This window comes from Silurus meridionalis, chromosome 10, assembly GCF_014805685.1.
Source record: "Silurus meridionalis isolate SWU-2019-XX chromosome 10, ASM1480568v1, whole genome shotgun sequence".
NCBI classification, from domain to species: domain Eukaryota; kingdom Metazoa; phylum Chordata; class Actinopteri; order Siluriformes; family Siluridae; genus Silurus; species Silurus meridionalis.
Window position 1 is genome coordinate 10,282,773 of NC_060893.1, and position 18,615 is coordinate 10,301,387.

General features: G+C 37.5%; 1 protein-coding gene across 12 annotated transcripts in view; it reads left to right on the forward strand.

The window, feature by feature from the left end:
• The window catches only part of tjp1b (tight junction protein 1b), a 72,118-nt gene that overhangs the window by 24,175 nt on the left and 29,328 nt on the right, over nt 1-18,615 (forward strand). Inside the window, exon 1 of one of the 12 annotated variants that reach the window (XM_046860029.1) lies at nt 10,737-11,255. The exons of the other annotated variants lie outside the window; for them this stretch is intronic. Within the exon in view, the coding sequence (XP_046715985.1) occupies nt 11,229-11,255 (27 nt within the window). The 5' untranslated portion in view covers nt 10,737-11,228. Of the gene's footprint in view, nt 1-10,736; nt 11,256-18,615 lie in introns of those variants that run through there. 12 annotated transcript variants of the gene reach the window in all.

The window sequence follows — 18,615 nt, forward strand, 5'->3', positions numbered from 1 at the left end:
AGGAAGGAGGAAAAGAGATAGGCCAAGGAGGAGGTTTATGGATGTGGTGAAGGAGGACATGCAGGTAGTTGGTGTGAAAGAGGCAGATGTAGAGGAGAGGGGGGTATGGAGCAGGATGATCCGCTGTGGCGACCCCTAATTGGAGCAGCCAAAAGAAGAAGAAGCTAAAATGGAGAAACAATGTGGGAAACTTTAGCACCAAAAACCTACATTTGGTATGAGGTGTTTGACCTGATATGCTGTGTTTAGTTTTCACTGATTGCAGCGCTGTGCAATTTGACAAGTCATCTCTACTTTGGTCTCATCTGTTTGAAAGATATTGTTCCAGAGGTCTTGTGGTTTGATTAGATGCAAATTTGCAAACTTAAGCGATGTTGCCGTGTTCTTTTAAGAGATAAGAGGCTTCTCTTGCAAACATTTCCAAACAAAACATACTTATGTCTTTTTTAAATTGTACTTCATTTAGCATGTATTAAACTGTGGCCTGTAGAATCTAAAATGAAATAATGTTGTTTTTTTGCACATTTTCTGAGCGATGCACTGTCTGGCTTTGTGGTGAATATGCTGGGACTCCTTTTCTGGGCATATTGGCAACTTGAGGTTTTGAGTGTTTTCCACTTGTGAATAACCTTCCTCACGGTAGAATGGGAGATTTTCTTTTGTTTAAAAATGGCTTTATAACTCAACAATTGCTTCTCTAAAAACATTACTGATGGCTTTCCTTCCACCTGAATGATCCAAACCAGCAAACTGTTAAAACCTTTGCTTGCTGATGATCAATTAATCAAGGACATTTGATAAATAGATGAAAGCATAGAGGTAAACAATATAATTATTAGGGGTTTTTTAACTTTAATTTTCTTTATTTTTGTGAACCCTTTTCAGCTTTAATGGATGTGTAAGTTATATGGCTTACTTTCAACATTGCATAATACATATTAGGTAAATTTTTACCTATTCAGTTCTCTTTAATATGCAACATTTACAAATTTAATAAATTGTATTAATTGGGAGTGAATGAGGGTTCTTGTTAAACCAGTGTTGATACAGTCATTATGAGCGAATGTCCTGTTAGTAGCTTATGCAGAGCTCACACATGCCCTGGCTATAATTCAAGACCAGGATGTGTCTATAGATCCCAGCAAGATCACAGTACATTCACATCCACAATTTTGATTAAAAATTGTTTTTCTTTTATTGGCTAACATAATGATTTGTCAGAGATAATCTGGGTCAGAGAATAACTACAATGCCTGGGGGTTAAGAAAAATACCTGTTTATATTTGGCTTGCTCTCAGTACTCAGTATCTTGGCTAAGCTGCTAACAAACAGCTAGAAGCTAATATCAATCTTTAATGGAGGAAGTCAATATAATTGGAATAGATTATGTGTGATTTCTTTTCAGATTCCTTTTCAGTGTTGTCTTTTGTTGTGCAAAACTATGTTCTATGATCACTCTTGTAAACAGCTCCTTGTGGGTATTCAGAGTGACATTTACTATTGACTATCTGCCCAACTCCCTGCAATCTTCAGCTTGTTGTTAATTTACCCTAATGGGATAGATTCTGCCCCTTCTGCTGAATACTATCAGTTTCCTTTTTACATTAAAACCCAAAAGCTTAGGGAAATTTTTTAATACAATTACGGGTGTGTATGTGGGTGTTTATGGTTGAAGTACTGGTCTGTGACAGATGCCAGACCCTGCTGTGAAGCTTGCTGGAGTTTCACAAAGGTATTTTGAGCAACTACAATTACACTGCAGTGAAATCTTATTCAATCATCTCAGCCATGCTGTGGTATAAAAAACGAACCGCATTATGCACAACGGCATACTTGTCCTTCTCACATGCATGCCTAGTCAATGAAGGTGACTTGAGGTATTTGAAGCAAATATGTCCTTGTTCCAATGCCATGTCAATGGTACTGGCTTAGTGTTCCTATCAATATTATTGCTGGTAGACGTAAAGCATAAATTAATGAATTATATGTTCATTTAATTTATTATGGGTCCTGCCTGAAATGTGGCCATACCTATAGGAGTAAAAACTTTAAATATTGAATGTACATTGAATTTTACGCTTACAAGTAATACATCTATAATAGGTGTTATTATTAAAAATGACGACTAGGAATTACGAGTGAAATTGCTAGTATCTTTATGCACATTCCATTTTTTCAAAGACATGCATACTTTTTTTTATCTGTAAAATAGATCAGTCAAATCCTGTACACCAAATTTTGGCCTTTTCCTCAATCAGGCTGCTTTAATTGGGTGCCTAATGTTGGAGTAAAAGCTCTTTGTGTACTGGATGGACAGGGTTTATTTGTGCTGTGTGGTTGTTTGCTGTAAATCTGCATGTCCTAGTGAGACACCATATGCTGCCAAGAGCCTTTGCATTCTATTAGACAATAGTAAAACTACACATTTTTGGGTTGACTGCTCAAAAAAACCACAAAGGTTTTAGGTAGTTTGATCTTTTTAGGCAAAATTTGCAGTGCTTTCAATATTTGCTATAAGATATTTTTAGGATTTTTCTCTTTTATAACTTTTTTATTGTCCATGTGTCAGATAGATCTCATTAAGTATGGTGTTGTACAAAAAATCATTCAAATTTGTTTGCACATTGTAAAACAGTAGTGAATTGCATAATGAAACTGTTGTTATATTATATGCAGTACCGTTCAATTTACGAAGGGTATTTGTTCACTTCATGCTATCCCTAATATCAAATTTACTAAACATGTAACTATAATGTAACTGCTACATATGTACACAACGTCACAGATGAATTCAAAAACTACTATATACTTAATGTAAATATAAATGTGTTTTCGCTTTACACGAGTTTATCATGACTGTAAGGTTTAACAGGGAGAAGCTAGTTATATGTGTATGATCCTCTAGAATCATAATTTTTATTATTATTTTGAATGAGACAACACTTGCATATCAACAACACAGAAACTGGTCACTTTTTTAAAAGATAAAGAGTATTATGTGTAGTTAGTATGTAGGTACTGGGGAATTTCAGCTTGGTATTAATCTGATTTTGTACATTTTCTAACTGTAAATTGCAGTTGCATGTATGGTTTAACTACAAGGGTATGAGATTTGTATGAATTACATGCAACCAGTTCATTGCAATTCATTCAGCATCAAATGTTTGTAAGATCATGTGTTGTCTGAGGCAGCAAAGTAGACAGAGAGATCAGGCAGTAGGAGGAGGTTGTAGCTCAGTGGTTAAGACATTGGACTCTCTATCGGAATGTTACAAGTTCAAATCCCTGCACCACCAAGCTGCCACTGCTGGGCCCCTGAGGAAGGCCCTTAACCCTTAACTACTCAGTTGTCGCTGTAGAGTCGCGGTATAAGGTCGTCTGCCAAATACCGCCAAAGTAAATACAATGTGTACATGGAGTAGTCAAAGCCAGTATGTCCAAGGTGCAACCAGGCTCCTGCAGAGGGCAGAATTTCTCTATTTAAACAGACAGCAAGTACAAGGAGAATAATGACCTCACTGCTCTGGCACTCCATTGTCAGCACATTCAGTGTTCTCAAAGAGGGGGATCGGAGTGGTTTGGGATGCTGAACTGTGTGTGCCTTACTTTCCTCATGCAAGTCACGTAGCTGTGTATATTATCTCTGTGAGTCTTGAAGAAAGTGTTTTACAAAGTCAAACAGTAAAAGATTCAGTACAGGACGTTTTGGATTGTTTGATTTATCAGCAGTATTTTATGCTAAATGATCAGAATGAAATAAAATGATCAGTAGTCTTTTAGCACAGGAAAATCACATGTGCTTAAATTCATATCCATAATATATTGAAATCGAACAATATACAGTTCATCCATGTTTACAGTTTATCTTGTCGACTGTATTCAATACACTTTCAAATTAGAATCCCTGTATGGATGCGTAGAAAAAAAATAGCAGCTTTTTAGAAGTGGAATAATCAGCTGGAGTTTTAAGAAAATGTATTTTTAAAATCTGGTCCTGTCACTCTCCTTGGGAATGACTCACCCCGCTCTCAGCACTGCCCCCTGGTGATTAATTCACACCACCTCCTTCCCCTATCCTCTCCCACTGCCCCCTCATAGCATACCATCACCCCTCAGCTATCAAATCTTGTTCCAGTTTCCATAACTGCTCCTCTGGATTCCATTAGACTCTTAGATTCACATTAACATAAACATTCGCCATCGTAATGAAACACAGGTGAAAATGAATCGAATTGATTTCCTAAAGAATTGTGAAGTGGAAGAGATTTATTGTGTTGTCAAGCTTTTTGCGCAGTGCGGTAGATTACCCCAGGGATGATTTTTCTTCCACCACCTCCTTGCTCCTACCCCTGGCTACCTCTTCCCAGGATAGGAGCAACCAATCACAGCCTACATATTTGCTAATTGTCTTACTCTTTTCATTCAAGCATGTGCCGGTAACTGGCCCTATAAGCATCAATCAGGAAAGATTTTCACCATAATTGAATGGTACCTTATGTTAGTTTGTTTTTTACTAGATTAGTGAGATAGGAACTAAAAAAATTATTAAAACTCGAGAAATTTTGAGTAAGTTTTGTTGTCCATCCAAGGCTCTATGGTGTGTTATAACAACAAACATAATTATATATTTCCAACACCTTTCTATTCATGCTTGTGAGTTTTAATGTTTACTATTTAAACTTGCTGCTACTGCTGAGGCAACTGATCTCACTGGTTTGTTCAATATGATTTGATTTCACAAAACTCACAAAGATAGGACAGATTATACATTAGAAGCACTACACAGTGTGACCTCAGTATTGTGAGTTTCTATCTTCTATTGTTTATTTTTTTCATCAGGGCGTCAGGAATCAGGATGGTGTCAGAATGATGTGATTGGAACAATCAAGTGCTCCTGCTAGTGAATGAGAATGCAGTAGAACCTGCGAAAAGATCTAGGTTGGTCTATGCAGTGTTTTCAAGCTGAAACAGGGAAGTGATTAGTAGACGATGGCCATTAGCACTAACTTTAATGTACTCACAATTATTTGTGACACTATTCATTAATTGTAATTTGTTAAGATTTATTATAATGGTGTTGGTGTGGGTGTATATATATATATATATATATATATATATATATATATATATATATATATATATATATATATATATATATATATATATATATATGAGATATGAGAGAGAGAGAGAGAGAGAGAGAGAGAGACAATAGAATTATTTATTGTCATTGCAATAAAAATATAAACATTAGTGATCCGTTAAAATATGAAGGTGTTGCACATTTACATATTAAGGTATTGCACATTCAAAGTATTTTTACAGATTGTGGTTGGGAATAAATAAATATGAGGTCGAAGTCTTTGAAGTGTATATGCAAGTGTGTGTAGTTCATAAAGTTACAAGCATTTACTGATGGTGTTTGTTGGTGTTCAGCTCTCTAATGGCTCTGGGGTAAAAACTGTTACTGAGATGTGTCGTAAATGTGCCACATGCTGCGTCCAGATAGGGTAAGAATGAACACAGCTGGACAACAGTTGCAGAAGAGGCATTTGTGGAACCAAAAGGCTAATCTTCAGATTAAACAGCTTTCTGAGGCGTTTGTATGTCGAGAAAAATTGGCATCTGTTAATACAAATTATGAGTCATGCTGTGTTGTTGCTAGCTAGAGCAAGGATTAAGCCAAAGGTAGCCCTTAAGCCAAATCCACCCAGGATTTGCCAGAATTATTTGGCCAAATCCCAAATAAAATAAAAAGATTTACCAATGGGTCTGTTTACATGAATATAGCAAAAAAGTAAACCAGTTTGGAAGGTGATATGTGTAGATGTATGAATGGGATTCCTTTATTTTATTTACTGTTCTCCTGGAAGAATTCTGACCAATCAAGCTTTTGAGTTGCTCCCTCGGAAAATCTAGAGAGTCAATGCTTGTGTTGTCCAATAGCATAGCGTGTCAGTTTGGGAGGTTAGAAGTGAATAAAAATTATTTATTTGTGGAACTTGAATTCATGGAGGCAAACACAATATTTTTTTGTTGCCATGCCTGGACTGCCAACTGTCTTTCACACTGTATAGTGTCAGTTTCATCACATAGTCTGACAGTTCAGGTTGCCAGTTCCCTTCAGTAAAGTATGAAAGAAATTCTGGTCGAGTCAGATGCCAGTAGAAGGACTGACCAAGGAATATGAATAACGTTGCAAAGTTCTAGTAAAATCTCTTCCTTGGAAAAAAATTCTATTCATGTATAAATATTTGTATTCCCTAAAACTGAATGTAAAGCTTCATCATAGTAAGGGAGTTATGAGAAGTCACAATGAACGTCCATGTGTTTGACCCTATTGAGAAACCTTGCTGTTTAAATACAGTGCTAAAATTAAACTGTGCAGAGTGCAAGATTTTTATGAGCAGGGTTTGGCAGCACTGATTTAGTGTGACTAAACTAAACTTCTACCTTTTCTTAATATTATTTTATTCAGTATTACCTCATTGTTCAGCTGTCTACTTACAAATGTACTTATAATAATGTGCAATTTGACCTGCCATACTTCATCCTCTGTCCATTGAGCCACTCACATTTAGTTATGCAAGTTTCTAAAGATGGCAAACTGACAGTTTCATCAAACCTTTGTGCCATCTAAATTAGAGTGCTGCCCTCTACTACATCATTCTGAGTTTGCTCACTTATCTATCTCTGACAACAAATCCCCAAGACATTGCTCCCTAGGGGTCTTCAGCTCTAGATATTTATCTTAATGATAGATGAGAAGGAAAGAGCTGTTGAAAGAGGAACGGACATTAAAAGAGTAACCTGAGTCCATGTTTATATCTGTTTTAGACCCTATATAAATATCAGAAACCAATAAATAAATAAATATGTACCTCAATTCTGAGTGTAGTAAGAAAATAAATTATACATATACACACCGGTGTCATCTAATCTATCACCAGATGTATCATTCATTTATTCCTGGAAAATAGAATTTCCTTGTATCTAGTTGTATGTGTAATGTGTAATGATTTTTGACACATCAGACAAAGGTAGTAGATAAATTTCTCGTGTAACGTTGGTGTAATACCAGTTATAATTTGTTGAACAAGAGCTTTTGTGCTCAGTGTTTCAAGCAGAGTTACGATTAAAAATAAATAAAATTGGACTAATAATTCCCCTAAGAGCTATCGATAGACCAGTAGGCACAAAATCAGTCTGCTTCCAAATCAATCCCTTAATTGCTTTACAGTGGGGCTGCTATATAACAGCTGACCGGACAAAAATCTGTTGAGTAGGACCTGTTCCTATACTCATGAAAACAGAAAATCAACAGGGAAAAAAACAGGGAAATATCTTACATAGATTTCAGTACTTCATCTGCACTTTGACCTTATATAATTATATTGTTAAAGTATAGACATTGCATTAAGTTATTTAATTTCTGAGCTTTGTGTGTGCTGCAGACATATGTCCTGTTCAAATAAAATCTTTTTTAACATGTTCTTAAAAATTCATTAACAAGCATATTCTCAATGGGGAAGTTCAGGATGAGGTTTAAGCTGAAAATTTCAAGTCACAGCTCTATGTCTAGTAAATGCATTGTAACTGCACTACATAATCACTTAGCATTAGATGTTGTTATGTTAGGCATTAGTGTGATGTCATACGAGAACATCTGGTACCAGGCATTATCCTGGAGGCGAAAAGCTTGAGGATTTACAGTTTGTTGCTTTCTGTTGAATGTTACCCTGTTATTCCATAATGGCTTTGTGTGGGTCAGAGCTACATATGTTTAAGGTCAAGCGAAAAAGTATTTTGTACAGTTGTAAAGTTCTGAGTCTCTTTAAGCTGTTAATCCATATTTAAATGTTGTGCTGTTGCTGTCCAAGCAGTTGGCAAAAGCCTGAGCATTGAAGTTGTGGCTTTCAAAACCTCATACATTCATCACAAGACTTTTGATTACTGGACTATTGGTTCTGCCATATTCATTCTTGCCAAACGCCAAATGCAGTAATGAGCTCGGTGAACTTCCCACAGAATTTGTGATTCAATGTTTAGACTCACTTTGTGTTCACTAGATGTAATTGCTTATTCTGAACATCCGTGAGGACTGAGATATGAATTTAATTAGTTTTTAATTGTAGCGTTCAGTTTTAGACTATACAATTTTCGACTACAGAAAAAAAATCTATACAATAATACAATAAAACAAAAAAAACAACAGTATTTAAAAATGGACATGTTCATCTCCACAGTAAAGAGTTATATGACTGTAAAATGTTATTTCTGTTTTCCATAAGCAACATTTCACTTTATTGCTCTTTTGGTTTATTGAGCAAATGATATTGTCATCATGTCCACCAGACTGACTAAGTATCTAGTAAACAGGATTGCTGATTCTAGCATATTCACCATGCATATATACTGAAGTGTAGTTTGGAGAAATATTTCTTGACAGAACTTGTCCCGAACAGAGAACAGTTACACCCACCAAAGTAAACGATCTTGCGCCCATACCTAATACTCTAACTATCCTTCATGCAACTAAATCCCATGACTATTTTATTTGTTTAATGCTTAAATGTCACCTACAGCATAACAGAATTCACCTCACACTGTAGGCTCCCTCTATCTTTGTTCTGTCTCTCTATCCTCTGGGAGAAACAGCATGAGGTCTTCTTAAGTCAGCAAAGTTGCAGGACCACTGTCTCCGCTTGGCTCACACTGAGCCAGAATCTTCTCTGTGCTCATTAGTGCTAGAGATAAGAGGTGACAGTGGTGGTCAAGAGAGATACAAAGAGCACAACAGCTCTGTGCTGCGGAAATGTGCTTACTCTAATGCAAATGGAATCATTAAATCATTTATCATGCTTTACCATACTTGCAGTGGTATCTAGTTGGACTAAAAACTTCTAAAGGAAAATTTAATTCGTAACCCATGCAATAGCGTTCTTTGGCTGGTGGATTAGTCTGTTGTCTTCCTAATGCATTCTTGGTTTTCACTAACATTAGTCTGTGTGGTGCTTTGTGACAGATTCCAAAGATGGATCCAAATGACAAAGCCACCAGTAAACCTCTAAAGCATAGGACCATAAATAACTTTGTCCCCCCCCCCTTGTCCTGATTAACGCAGTGTCTTTTGTGTTCTCCTTGCTGCGCCTCACGGGTCTTTGCCTAGTCCATGGCTTCACATTGTTTCTGCTGAGTGCTTGAACATGGAAGGTACACACAGAGGACTTTTGGGACAGGCCATGCTGCCTTTTGCTTATACAGCTAATGACAATGAATCACTAAACTCCTGATCACCATATTCTGATGCAGAGAAAAACACCAGGTGCTGCAGTACAATATCAGCTATTTTGTTTTTACATTTTTGTTCAAACCTATAATAGCGAATGCTTCCCACTTGTATTGGTAATTATCCAATTTGTTAAAAAAGATTGCTGTTCAAACTTAAGAGTTGATGTTTGAGGATTCTGTATGTTGGAGAAATACTCCCAGTGCTACATAGATCTAGTGCCAGAAGCAGTTTAGCCTTTTTTCTTTTTTTGTCTGGTTATGAAAAGCATGCCTGGGCACTTGTCTACAGCAGACACCATCAAGTATAAGGATAATGCACGATTTACAAAAGTCTACAACGTTTGGACATGTTTTTAACTAAATTCTTCATTGATCTGCTCATGTACAATTGTAAAACGCTTTTGCTTTGCTATACAGCATCAGACAGAGTTATGCATGGCAGTTTAGATGCAAGCTAAACACTTTCTTGCTTATGGAGCTGTGTATCTTGCTTATGGGTCCATTATATACCTGCACCGTTGTCTGCAGTAAAATACAAGTCTGTTTGATTTACGCTGCTATATTCAGCCGGATAGTGAGCCCATTCCAAAAGAACTGTTGAATGAGCAAAATAGAACGCTTTAAATTTGAACTTACGCATGGTTCCTACATGTTTTTTTCTCTCCCAATTATAAGAATATCAGGACTCAAAGTATTATCTGATACCCGACACCGATGCTTATATCCTACAGTAACTGAGCAAACTCTGTTCCAGCATTTTTGACCAATTTATGCAAAACATCAGCGGCATGGCTTGCTGTATCCTCTGTGTGTATAATCTGTTTCATCATTAACAATTGTGGTGTAAAACACATCTGATCGATTATTTAAAAAATTTCAAAAGCTAATCTCAATATTGGATCAGAACAAATATTGACTCAGTGGTAGAACTGTAAGTTGCTCTGGATAAAGGCATCTGCTCTAAATGTATGAGGAGGGAAACATATGACATAATTTTGACAATAACACTTTTCATTTAATTTCTTCATCACCTATGCCACCACCAGTTTATTTCCCTCTTACTGAAAGGAAGTAGATATAAAAGTGTCATAAGGAGGTTGAGGTTTCCTGTGTGGTTAGATTGGTATTGTGGTGGCCACCACATGTAAAGTCAGTTCACATCACTGTACAGTTCCACAGAGCTTCCATGAATACATGTGTCCTTGCGTTGCTCGGACTGAATCATTTCCCACACTCGGAGTGCGGCATCGCATTTTTAGATCGCTCGCTTGATCGGTTCTTCGTGAGCCTGTGCGCAGGAAACTGATCCTGGCTCTCCGGTTTGACTTCATCTTGGAATACGTTACACTTCCATAGAGAGGTTTTACAGTAAGGCGACGTGCTTTGCGCTGCCGGGTTTCGGTCACACCCCTGGAGTAAAGGAATGGACTTTCCCAGACAGACTTGTCACGGCTGTTGCTCGGAGTCGACGCTGTGAGCAGAGCGAGCTTTAGTGTGTGAGAGTCTGCCATTGCAGTCTGATAGAGTAGGAGACGGTTTTCCGCCGCATGTATGAACGGATTATTTTTCTTTATAATACGTTGACCCGGACGCGTTGCTGTTGTTTCCGGGGAGGAAAGGATTTACCGGCACCGTCAGTACCATAGAGGCGTTTATGTGCGCCGCTCGGCTACAAAAGGAGAAGCTCACCAGGAACTTTGGACTGTTACACCGCGGCTGACATGTTGCTCAGCGGCCACAGAGGGCGGCTGAGTTATAAACTCTAGCCCGGCGCTGCGGCACTTGGAGGAGCCGGGAGGAAACCACACGGCTCGTTTGGCGTCGGCTTCCCCCTCCTCCCACCCTCCCTCTGTATTACCGAGCAAGCAAACGCAGCTCGTCGCGTTTTAAAACGCTGTACCGTTTCGCCAACTTCGCGAAGCTGAAGAAAGAACAAAATGTCTGCCAGGGCTGCTTCTAATAAGGTAACGTTCTGTTTTAATAACCACATTTCGTTTTATTATACTGGCACTAACGCTGCGTTAGCTTCCTGCTAAGCTAAAACGGGCACATCTCATCACATCACATCTCATCGCCGGCGTGTGATGAGCACCAGTTAACCGGCTGCTGCCTCCTTCTCCTCCTCCTCCTCCTTCTCCGGCTGAGGTCATGTGTTTACCAGACACCGGCGTGCTGAAGAGCTCACACTGATGTTAACGACCTCTTCTAGGATTAGCGCAGTATAATCATAACACAAACACATCTACAGGTCTGAGTGGAGTCTCTGGAAGTCCTTATTGGTTAGTCATTTCTAGCTGGTTAATATGATGGGACTCTGACATCATCATTGTGGTGTGGAGTTTCAGGTCAAGTTGAGTAGGTTTGTATTGGCATTCCAACCATGTAGAGTATCACATGAAACACTGTTCCTTCAGGACTAAGATGCTTTATGGGAACATACATGTAACTTAAAAGTGACAAAGCCTACTGGGGCACATGTGAGACACAGGAACTCTGCAGCAACAATGAATGAATGAATGAATGAATAATGTACACACAAACAGAATTGGTTTAGCAGCAATTTGTGCACAGGAGCGTGTGTGTGTGTGTGTGTGTGTTTTAAAGTCCAGTCTCTTTGTATTGAGTAGTTGAAAGGATTAGAGAAAGAGAAACTTTTACACAGTCAGGATGTCAGGGCCTGAATGCTTAAGTATTCACTCAGACAGATTCAGAGTGAAGAGTGTGTGTGTGTGTGTGTGTGTGTGTGTGTGTGTGTGTAAGTAAATGGAGGGAAGAGAGAGACCATGCTGATCTTCTCAGCCATCCTCACTATCCACTGCAGGGTCTTGAGATCTGAGACAATCCAAGTTTCCAAAGCAAAATAGTTTACTAGTTAGATTTGTGTGTGCGCTTGTCCGTGTACCAGACTGGCTATAATATGTATAATAATATAACACATTATTGTTAAACAAGTGACAAACTTTTCCTTCATTTGGTCAGTCTGGAATGGTTTATCACAAATCGATCATTTACGACATGCTCTGGCTTACTTTGTGCTATGCTGAGAAATATATTTGGCTAAATATATTGTGTATATGTTGTTCGCGAAGGAAAGGTGTGTCACCTGTTTAACGATTGTGTTCTATTGTACACAGTCCGGTATATTGATACACACACAAATCTTACTACTTAAATAGCTTGAGATAAAACACAAGGTTTCTGTAAATATTTGTTCTTTTATTTAAGGTGAAGTAGGTTGCAGTTTTAAATTACTGTTGGTTCTTTGTGTCCTGTTGCTGAATACAGTTGTGGTGTGTGGTTAAATCTACTCATCCCAAGTTGAAACTGTATTGAAATAAAGAATCTCCTCCTGCTGTGAAATGCAGTATTATTTAACATGGGCGTGTTTCTGTTTCGGTTGAAACTGTAGTTGAGGTAGAGAAAAGCTGAAAGTGTCTGACCTGTCCTTCCTCTCTGTCATACATGGTGTGTCATGCGTACTGCAGTCTATACACAAGTTTCTGTTTAGTTTGCCCAGTAGCATACAAATCAATAGCACATGGTTCCTGACTGGTATCGGCCAAGTGACTGACTGAATCAGTTTCCAGGTATTTTATATTTAATCCGCCTTAATTGTAGGGTGTGAAACCTGAGATGCATTGTTATTTTTTTTATTGCTCATCTAGGTGTTTACTCTCAGGTGTCCAATTTTAACTGGCGCGCTCATTCCATAATATTTCATTAGAGTAATTCCAGTGACACATGTTGCTGAAGTTGCAGGATGAAACTAAGGACAATGTTCTGTCTCGTGCGGTTGTGTATTTGCACCACGGCTTTGAAGATATTTATTTCCTATGTATACAAGATATATAGAGGACATTAAAAATCATTAAACTAGAAATGTTTTAATGTAGAATTTCCAAATGAAACTTTTAATGCATGTGAAACTGTCTACATTCTAAACTTTTTTACTAGTTTTACATGAAACTGCAGTTACATTCAACTTAGATCAGCGCACACGTCACATGGATGTGAGGAAATATAACTTCAGCCAAAATACTGCTGCTGTTTAAAACATGGAAAACTTCTGTACTTTTAGATTGTGTTTGGTAATTGTATAAACTAAGCATAGCCTTACAAACAAGTGAATAACCTGGGATTTTTATGGAAGGTGGTGTGTCTTCATTTATTTTGCAAATAATGATAATTGTTTATATTGGCTAAATATAATCCCACAAATAAGTGAATATCCTTATAATGACTAGTCTTGTGTTATGTTCAGTCAGAAATCTAACAGATTAGTTTTAATTGTGTGTGTGCGCGTGTGTGTGTGTGTATATACATATACATACGTGTGTGTGTGTGTGTGTGTGTGTGTGTTTATACACACACACACACACACATATGTGTATGTGTATAAACACACACACACATATATGTGTGTGTGTGTGTGTGTGTGTATGTATATATATATATATATATATATATATATATATATATATATATATATATATATGTGTGTATGTATGTATATGTATTTTTATTAATGCTTTTAACAAAGCTTCTTTTGTAGCGTTTGTCTTTTGTGAAAATCTTCAGCAAGTTATCTCTTTATCTCTTAGTCTATAATTGTGAACCCTCTGTGTAGTGAGCTTGAGAATGTTATGACTGCTTTGCGCAGGAATTTATTTTGCGTAGCAATTTCCTAATTCTGAAAAACATTCATCTGTGCAAATCCAACCAATAAAGGCTTTATCGTCAGTCAGTTCATGTCTTTATGTGTGTAGTGCAGTGGGGGGTTGGATTGACAATGAGTTGTGAGTGTGTACTTTGTAGTATCAACTTGAGATAAATTTAAATAAATTAAACTACACGCCAAATTAAAATGGGTTATTTTTTTCTCAAGTCCGCAACTTGAGATGATGAACAACAATGAATACATATAACATAAAATCTGTCCAGATTATTTTTAGTATCTCCATGTGGAACAGTGCATTTTGTGCTTAAATGTTGTAACGTGTCGAAGTTAGTTTAGGCCTTCTTAAAATAAGTGTGTTTGTGCTGATGTAGGGAGTTAATCTCCCCTTTATACATGGTGAGAGAGAGGGCGAGAGGATAGAAATATCCCCCACTATGCATAATCTTCAGAAAAATGTGAGCATTGACATGGGAGGGAGAGGAGGAGGGAAAAAGCCAAATATTTGCTGTTTTTTTGTTTTTTTTTTACTAACCAGCCTGGTAAAAATGTCATCTATAGAGTGTAAATAAATGCAGTTAAAATGATTTGGCAAATGATTCTTTTGGCAGCAATATTTTGTTTCATATTGTAAATGACAGTAGTAATATTAGTAGTTATTATGGTTTGGGTCAGCCTTAAATATTAGTCTCAGATCGGGTGCTTTTTTGTGAATCAGGGTAATGTGCTTATGTGCTTATCTGTGCATCAGTATATTGATGTATCAGTAATATGTTTGTATTTCCCAAGCTTGATTTTCTTTAAGGCAGAAATAAGAGAAAAATTTAAAAGCTTATTAGCAGATTTCCCTTTTTTACCGGTTTGTCTGTTAGGATTTTATCAGATATTTATAGGGCACAGAGAGCTTCATTTTTGACAGCTTAATCTCAATGCATTGTTTGATGCCTGTGCATGATTTCTGAGTAGAATGAAAATCCAATGAAATGGATGTGCTGAGACATGAGATCCCAAAATAGAGCCGTCATAGTGTTTTCAATAATGTTGCTGCTGCTGCTGCTCTGGGCTCAGTGCCTCCAGTGAAGCAAGAACACATGCAGTGGTTTATAAAACACTTAAATGGACTCCGGAGAACATGATGAGCATAAGACTGATGTTTTGCAATCTATTGTTTCATCCTTAATAAAACCGAGTTTGGAGATGATTAATTTGACGTTATACAGCGAGCATGCGTGTGTGTTTCTGGAAGGATTTGATACAGATATTACAGTGTAAATGGTTTTAAATGTGACTGTGAAATGTATATCCAATCAGTAGTTAGTTCCTGTACTGTCAGCAGGGTGGATTTTCTTTTATATATTTTTTTGAATTGTGTTAAAAAGAAAACCCTGCCCTATAAAGGTGTGCTGAATGTTGGGAAATGTGATGCTTGGTGTTACTGTCAAAATGGCAACATGCAAAACGCAAACCAGTAAAACAGAAAAGCATGCAAATGTCTCGGTGGGTAACACATGCCTTGTCACCTTTAGTACAACAATGGCTGAAATCTATCATTCTGGTTATTTGAAGCTTGGTACTGTCTACACACGTGCGCACACACAATACCTTTTAATTTTGTATCCGGTTACTTTGCCTTTCTTGTTTGTTATATTGTACCACATACTATGCGTATCCAGTCATGCTGTTTTACTCCTCCTTGTTTCATTCACTCCCAATTGTACTCTGACGTCAGACATTCCATGAAAGCGAAAAGGAGGGAGTTGTGCTATGCTAGTTTAAAATGTAGGTTGCATATTAACTAGCAACACCCAAGGTGTGTTTCTCCTCCCATGTGAACAAACATGTCAAGCTGATGACTTTTTATGGGCCGGAGGTCAACAGTAACACGTGGCGTTATTGAGACTGTAATTCTTGTTAGCTGGTGTAGTTTTACTGAGCTGGGTGTCAGCAGAGCATGGACCTTATGGTGTCAACACATACAGATGGTGCACAGTGATCTACAGTGAGGCATTTAAATGTAGTATTACAAGTTTGAGTTTGGTAGTTTGTTGAATGATAAAGATATTCAATGTTAGTGAATTCTACACTGAAGTAATCAGATTTTACAATTTCCTAAAGTTCACTTTTTTGTCTTATTTGCATTGGGCTAAAGCAAACAAAAATAAAAAATCATTATAATTATGCTTCTATTTTTGTAATGTTTTTAAATTTTTAGTTTCCAGTAACACTGTTTAATTGCCGCATTCTACATTCCTGCTTTATTTTTTTTATGTTTTATTTTTTTTGTAATGTAGATATGTTTAGGGATGGATCAAATATGAATTGACTAATTGACTAAAGTTTATGGAAAGTGGAGTCAGGGATCTGTTTATTTGCATTATGGCACCATATTCGGCTTCTAAATCGGAATAAACTAAGACAGAAATATGAGTATTTTTGTATCACTTACTGGAATTGCAGGAAAATATATAAAGCATGCTAGAAATGATTGTTCCTGCCATTTCCAGTATTTTGTTTTCAACAATTTATAAGTTTTATCATTTGTTCAGTCTCAGTAGCCACCATAATTGCTGTGATTTTTAACCAGCATCTTGGACAGGACTGTGGTGGATCTGGGGTCAGTTTGCCTGAATGGTACAATGATGATGGCAATACTGTTATTCTATTGTGTGAAGTGCAAAGTAAGACCAATTAAGTATTTAAAAATACTTGGTATTAAAATACTTATCTCTATACAGAAGTACATTATTTTGTTTACATTTAAAACCTCACAGATACACAGCATGATGGTAAAATAGTAATTAAATGTAGTAATGGATGTGTAGAGTAATTTTTTTATTCTAGTATTATAATTGGGTCTCAAGTAATTAGAATACAAATTATTTGCCTCGACACTTTGTTTAGTCCATTTAAATACACACGGCGCACAGTGTTTCCCCATGAACTATTATTACTGACGCACCATCCGCTTAACTCTGGACCGCTCTACAGTGTCATTTAAAAACTTGGCATACGCATGAAAACAGGGCTGGAAACGGCACTTTGCACACAAAGCTTTTGCGCACTGTCCGTGTCGCCAGTTCCCCTTTTCGCCTTCGGTGTTTATAACGTTTATAAATGAAACGGTTCTAAAGGAGACCCCTGGACAGGATAAAACACTGATGTAACAGAATGAAAAATGGATGATCGGAGAAAAAACTGCGAGGGGTGTGGAGAAGATTTAGGCCAAAGAACACAAGAGAAAGTTTCCAATGTTTGGGATCATCTCAAACTTAAAAACCATAAAGAAAATCCCGTAGCGTGCGTTTACACTTTTAAAAGTAATTTAAAATAAAGTTTTTATTTTTATTTATGATTTTTTTAAATGTATATACAGTGGAACCCGGTTATGTCGATGTCCTCGGGGGTCGCCAAAAAGCATTGAGATAACCGATGATCGAGATAAACGAAAATCAATATGGTGGCAATATATTAACGTGCTTGAAATTTCTTTATGTACCTGATGTTCGGTAATAAATAAGAATGTGCATGCACGTGTTTTTGGATGGGTTTTTTACACAACAGCGTTGCCGCGATTTGTTTGATGAAGGCATGCTATAAAAATACATACAGTACATGTTTGTTAACTGTCAGGAATCCACCTGCCACGCCCCCTTCGGCCCCCTTCGGCGCTTTCTCGGCCGCTTTCTCTGAAGCTCCCGGCTTCAATCGCGCACATATGGTGCTCGTTTAGCATCATCACCAGCTCCTATTTAAACTTCCACACTCTCACCGTCCGTTATTGTTGGTATATGTTGGTTCACGGCGGTCGTTGTTATCGCGCATGCGTATCCCAGTACGTGCCTTCCCACCGGCACTCTCTCAACGGCTGCTCTTTTCTTCCCAAAGCGCACCGCGGATTCCCCCCGATCCTGCCGGTGTTCATTCTATGCTTTTGCTGCTCATCCCACGTTCTCCCGTGTGCTGTTCAGCGCTGCGCTTCTACTTTCGCCTCCCGTTCATCACATAACATTTAACAACAAAAGGCAAATGTGCACTAACTAACAGCAGAGATTCACCAGTATACAATACAACACCTGTAGCAGCTGTAAGGCTTGATTTTTCCGCCACTTCCGCAAGTTCTTCTGCGGCTGCACCGAGATAACCGACGTTAAATGGCAAATTTTCCCCCCTTGTGCTCGAGATATCAGGGTTTGGCGACATAAAGTCGACATAACCGATAAAAAAATGCTTAGACAAAGCGAGAATTTGGCGGTTCTCTTCAAAAACGTCGACTTAATAGGGTTGTCGAGATAACCGAGGTCGAGATAAGTGGGTTCCACTGTATTTGCATTTGCAGTAATCTGGAAATTACTACTTCTCTGATCACTCTGATTACTAAAATAATCAATAACTACAGCCCTAATTATAACCATAAAATTGTACTGGATTACCAAATATTAACCCTAAGCTATTATCTTCACATGGACTTGGTTGTCTAATTTTCATTAAGTTTTTACTCTTTTATATAATATATAGTAAATATTGCAAATTGTAGTGTATATTTTTCCTTAAGCAGTGAAAATGTACAGTTTGCCCACATCCTGAATACTAATAAAGAAACGAATGTGTGCTCATTATATAGGCTGTAGCTTTCTGGTGTTTGAACACCA